The 6,093-nt window shown below is 46.6% G+C and overlaps 1 protein-coding gene across 1 annotated transcript; it reads right to left on the bottom strand.

Moving 5' to 3' along the window:
- Positions 1-472: 472 nt before the first annotated feature.
- Positions 473-5,839, bottom strand: LOC105897239 (metalloreductase STEAP2). The gene is made up of 5 exons (XM_012824147.2): positions 5,640-5,839; positions 3,575-4,098; positions 1,739-2,266; positions 1,228-1,392; positions 473-757 (listed from the first exon to the last, which is right to left on the bottom strand). Exons 2-5 carry the CDS (start codon positions 4,067-4,069, stop codon positions 473-475), a joined length of 1,473 nt encoding a protein of 490 aa, XP_012679601.2. The 5' UTR covers positions 4,070-4,098; positions 5,640-5,839.
- Between the last annotated feature and the right edge of the window lie 254 nt (positions 5,840-6,093).

Below are 6,093 nucleotides of genomic sequence, written 5' to 3'. Positions count from 1 at the left end.
GTTGTATAATCTAGGTTTGGCCTTCACTCAAAAAATCACAATGAATGGTCTTGGTCACAAAAGTGCATATGTTCAAACTATTTTACATCACCACTTTGAACAACCTGTGAGACACAAACTAACATGATGTTTCTATCTGTGCAAAGACACAGCGGTCAAGCATGTGGTCATGTGTACACTGTTCAGACATATAAGTAAGACATCTTCAGACTTACCTGGCTGTCAGTAAATTGAGGCTAATGACTTTGAATGAGATTCATGGCAAAGCGGTGGCTATGTCGGTATGAGTATGGAGCCAGAAATGTGACAGTGCTGTGGGCACTGATGTGTCAGTCATGTGTCAGTGATGAATGAGTGCTGTGACAGAAGGTATGACGTATCGGAAAAATGTACCCCTTTTGTGGCAGTCATGACAGGCCAGTGGCTGTGTCACAGTTAGTCGCGTCACAGCGTATTTCAGACGGAGGTGACGTCACATGATGGTGACACGCTCGGGTGACAGGTGATTGGCGGAGCGCGGCGGGTCCTTCCGGGTCTGGCTGGCCTGCCAGCCCCGGCGGATACGGTGCAGCTTGCGGCCGAAGCAGGGCAGCAGCAGCAGGACCTTGCCCAGGATCACCGTGACGGGGAGTACCAGGGTGAGCACGAAGCTGGGCGGCAGGTAGAAGCGGTAGGCCTCCTCCTCAAAGGCCCGACGCCACCCGAACAGCAGGCCATGAAATGTGGCAATCAGGAGGGCAATATAACCCAGAGTTGACTAAGACCAAGAACACACAGTATAATACAACATTATCAGCATTATAACACACATAATACAGCACATGAATATATAACTGCTTACTATAAAAGACAATATGCTACTCTGCTTTGATTACTTTACAACATTGACATCTTTAACTAATACATTTTCTGAACTCAGTTACATTTACGCAACAATAACATTACATACAAATGCCAAACTGTGAGCTGTAAGTACTGTAAACTGTAAGTTACTTTTTAATAAAGTTATTGCGTTAGAGAAATGGCAGAGGTTTATGAACATGACACAGGTGTACTTGTATGAGACAGAATTTTAAATATTATTCAGATAGTTTTGGGTAATGTTATAGCATAGTAAGTGTATTACTGAGTCGTAACTTATAAGGCGCAAGGCAGAACCTCATAAATATGACTGCTTCTGTTTTTAGCCATGGTTCTAAACATAATGCAGCAGGTGTTGGTGCTCACCTGAATGAAGCTGAACTCCCTCCAGTTGAGGGCGGTGCTGACGGAGGGGATGGAGGTGACAGCCAGCAGAGACAGGAGGCCCAGGCTCATGATGCCAAATGACAGGTACATCTCCCCCCTCCACACCTCCTCCTCATTCCACGAGTCCTGCATGTTGGCATGGACCTGAACACACACACACACACACACACACACACAAATATTACTTCTCAAACCTATTCACTCTTAATGGCCTTTAAGGTTCACTTTGACCAGTGCAAGAGTTTAGAGTTAAAAAAAAACGAATCTCTTTAATACAGCTGTATGATGATGCTAATAATGGTGTGTTTACATATTCTTAGAGACTTCAAAAATGATGAATGCCATCACATGCGACTAAATTCTCTCTCTCTCTCTCACACACATACACACACACTCACTCTTTCTCTCTCCTCTCTCATGTTTCCTCCCTCTTTCTCTCTCTATCTCTCTCTGTCTCTCTGTCTCTCACCCTCCCCGCACACCCACACACCTGCTGGTAGGCCATGTTCATCAGCAGGTATCTGTCTGACTTCCTCATGGGCAGACACAGGCTGTAGAGCGTGTGCACGCAGGCGAAGAAGAAGCTGAGCAGACCCAGCTGCTTGCGGCAGCCCAGCCACTCCTCCAGCCAGAGGGGGAAGCGCCGGTACTTGGTGCCGTAGCCCAGCTGGTGCGCCGCCGCCAGCTGACCCGCCAGGTAGACCAGCGCCAGCAAGGTGATGGCCACGGAGGGCACCGTGTGGTTGACCACCTCCACGGGGATTTTGTAAAACAGGCTCAGGCCGCTCCTGACGTACGGGTGGATGATGTCGCGCACGAACGAGTAGGCGAAGAAGAAGATGGACAGCGCCACGGCGGTGAGCACGGGCCCGCGCCAGGCCGGGAAGAGGAGCAGGGGCATGTTCTCGATGCCGCGGGCGGACGACAGGGCGCCCATGTCCACGGGGGTGAAGCCCATCTGGCGGGCGAGCTCTTGGATCTGCTGCCGAGCCACCAGGGAGTTACTGCAGATGTACACCTGTACACATTACACATTACACACGTAGATGAACAACATTCCTCTAAAAGTACACACACACACACAATTGAGTTGGCACACACAACCCTTTTAAAGTTCCCTTGCAGTCTCCACAGATGCTCAGGATGAAAGCACTCTCAGAGACATAAAGGGACTAAGGTCTTTTAAAGATGTGTCATATAAGCCCTGGTGATCAAGCTAGTTCTTGCCAAAGATTTGCAAAAAAAAGGTCCTCCCACCCCTGCCTCTACTTCACTCTGCCAAGCCTACCACCTGCTGTTTGACGGACAGACAGGAGGCCCAATCTCTGGCTTTGAGCTTCTTACTGGAGAGAAGCCCTGTCTGGCTTTAAAAACTCAGATGGGAATATCTGTCACGCAGCCCAGATTCTTCAAGGAGCTTAACTTACAGACAGTCTTTGGGATCACGCGTCTACATTAAGAAGTCAATATCTTATACTTATGATATGCTTCATTTAAAACATACTATGTAACACACAATAGTTTAACACACCCTTTCAGACACTCCTGGCTTGTCTTGTCATTTTTACATGATCTGTGACATGGTCTTTTACCTACAGTATGTTTTCTATGGTAGCCATTTGTACACCTTATTCTGAACTGATGGATAGCTGGTGAATAAACTGTCAGAGGACCATACTGGCTAATGACCCATTGTGTTTTATGTACTTGCCAGGATAACCATCAGCTCAGATTATATTTCATTTAAAGGTGCAACACATAAAACAAGCAACATGAACCAGCTCACTGCCCAGTGTCTAAATGCAGCACTGCTCGCACAAGTGCCGTGCCATTCCATTTTTTAATCTCAGTTTCGCCCTGCCACTTCACACACGCAGTTTATCCCCTGAAATGTTCCTGAACATTTCCTTCATGGGGTCATGTATGAATGGGAGCAGGGATAGAGGGGACTGCAATTTCCCACCTCAAGACCTAATGACATTTCAGGGAAATTGCCTGTATGGCTGTGTTGTGAATGAGAGCAGGAACATAGCAGGGACAAGCACGTATATCCATCTGCCGCCATCTGCTGGACTGTTCCTTGCCCCACGTGTTCCAGCATTGCCATGGCATGTGTGAAAAGGTGCAACAGGGAAATGTTCCTGAATATAGCTGCATGTATGAATACTAAAATAATCTCTAGCGGGGTCTGAAAGGTTATCTCAGTTATTTACCTAGGAACCTATGTGTGAAAGAAGCTTTAGATTTACTTCACAGACCCCTGAACAATCGCCCTATTATATTGTCCTATTCCCTAATGCATTAGTGTCATACACAGTGGTCTTACCTGACTACATGTATCCTTTGGTGCAGACTGCATGGCCCACGCTGAAATCACATTAAATCCCTTCACCACAAAGGACTCTGGGAAGAGGGAGGCCAGGTACTCGGCGTTGGACTCCGGGTACTGGTCCAAGCGGCGGTTATTGCTCACGTCCACCAGCACCTTCCCCACCAGCAGGTGCTTGAGGCCCCAGAGGGAGGAGTAGTGCTCGCGCCGGATGGCCAGGAAGATGATGCCGGCCTTCACCACGGCGTCCTCCTGATGGGTCACGTCCACCACGTGTGGGAAGGCCTCAGCCGCCCGCTTGGGCTGCCGGCTGCCCACCACCACGCCAAACCCACTCCGCAGCAGACGCAGCGTCAGGCTCTTGGCAAAGTCCCCCGAGCCCACGATGCCCACCACAGCACCCGCCGTCAGCCTCACGCACTCCCTGGAGGCCATCTTTACGCCATTGGGCAGAAAAGTGGCGCTGCCGCCCGTCATGGAGATGGAGTCCATTCTCAGGCAAGCAGCACCTGCTCAACACTCTGGGAACCATACAAGACAGAACACTAATACTGAATTATACTGAACACCATCAGAATAATGCTGAATTAATCAATCAATCAATCAATCAATCAATTCAATCTTATATAGCGCTTCTCTATATACCCGAAGTCGCTTTACAGAGTCCAGAGTCCAGTAGTCATTCATACACAGTCATACCGGTGGTGGTAAGCTACCTCAGTAGCCACAGCTGCCCTGGGGCAGACTGACAGAAGCGTGGCTGCCAATCAGCGCCAACGGCCCCTCCGACCACCACCAACATTCATTCATATTCATACGATGCATGTCTTTATGATGGTGGGGGAAACCGGAGTACCCGGAGTAAACCCCCGCAGGCAATTAAATATAAACACAGCACTTATCTACTGACAATCCTTACATAGAATCATTATGAATTTATGAAATAAGCATATGGAGGAAAATACATAATTGCCAAAGGGAATGTGCAGTATGAGGGAGACATATTAACATATGATTGTAAGAAAATGGATTAGTTTGAGAATGTACTTAACAACATGATATCCATAGTGTATACAGTTTCTAACATAAGAACATGGGTATGCCATAGCTAAAAAACTTAAATGTATCAATGTCCGGACATTTCCTATTGGTATGTAGCTTAATGTAGGCTACTACATTGTAGTTTAGGGTTAATTAATCGTGGAGATCACCCTTAAGCTGCACAGACAGTTTCAATGAAGAGTTTCAATGGACAGTTTCAATGTCCTTAAATGTATCCATCTCTGTGGACGACACCTAAAATGTTTCATGAGAGACTTGCTCAAGACATCAGCATAAGAACATGTACACACGTTAAAACCTGACAAGATAAGACAATGTACAGAGAATATAGCTACTACCGGAAAGCCACAGAACAATCCATGATTACAGAGTTACCAAAGTGTTTTATTAGAATAGAACAGCTCTATGGAATAGACATTCATGGAAGAGATATGACTGTATTGTGACCTGAGTACTGTATCTCAGAAGTCTCATCACATGATACTAGTAACAGTTTGAAATCCACATCACATCAGGCCATTGCTCTTGTCCAAGATTGACTAGACCACTGATAAAGCACCTCCGAAGGGTAAAGAAAGAAAGAAACCCTTTAGCATCTTGGCTCCGCTGGGACCGACGTAAAACCTGTTAGCTATCAGCTGATTCTCCTTGCAATGTGGTAAGGGCGCGCTCGACTGTTTTTTATTTGACATTCGTTAAACCTGTTAGAGTAGTTTTTTTTTTACCCCGCCTGCCTTTGGCTTATTGATTAAGTATCTTAAAACACGTCAAATGCGATATGCTACGTACGTATTTGCTTCATTTTGGACGTTTGAAACATGGCAATTATTCCTGAATGACGATGGATGCTTCCTAATGCATAACCCGATATTTCTCTTAGGGATATAGCCCACGTATAGTCAGCATCAATAAGACACAGAATCCGTTTCAGAATTCTACAAACACGCTCACAGAAGGAAACCTTATAGTGGATGGATATACCACAAGGTTACCGGTTTACCTTACATGGGATCCGCTGCGTGTCTGTGTCCAACCGGTTCCCTTCCGTTTTCTCCGCCCCCAGTCCGTTAGATGCGCCGTGACCGGGCTGCTTAAAAAGCCTGATGCTTGCGATGCTTGGATGCTTTCTAGAGGAGCTTAATAGCACGCTTCTGATGGAACGAGGCATTTGGTTCACCTTGTGAAGTGGTATTTAACAGCCTCTGTAGTTTTTGAATAGAAAACCATTTTGAGCACTTAAAGAGACTTCCCAAACCGCTTGCCAAATAGACGGGAATATTGCGAGTTGAAAGAAGTAGGCTATATGCGCCAGCGTATGTCGTGCTTAGTGATGCACAGTAGAAATCAACTTAACTACGGAGATTGAATGTGTCTTTGCATACTCCTATAGGTCAAGCTCCTGGAGAAGTGATGAACACGTGCAGGCAGGCAGGTATCTTGGTACAACCTCCCAC

Source organism: Clupea harengus, chromosome 17 (genome assembly GCF_900700415.2).
Source record: "Clupea harengus chromosome 17, Ch_v2.0.2, whole genome shotgun sequence".
NCBI lineage: Eukaryota > Metazoa > Chordata > Actinopteri > Clupeiformes > Clupeidae > Clupea > Clupea harengus.
Note: the sequence above shows the minus strand (reverse complement) of the source record. Positions and strands in the feature narration are given on the sequence as shown.

Coding starts and splice junctions, on each gene's coding strand:
- LOC105897239 (XM_012824147.2), bottom strand. CDS start 4,069: ATGGACTCCATCTCCATGACGGGCGGCAGCGCCACTTTTCTGCCCAAT. Junction 2,267..3,574: donor CAAAGGATACATGTAGTCAG/GTAAGACCACTG, acceptor TAATGTGTACAG/GTGTACATCTGCAGTAACTC. Junction 758..1,227: donor GGGAGTTCAGCTTCATTCAG/GTGAGCACCAAC, acceptor TCTTGGTCTTAG/TCAACTCTGGGTTATATTGC.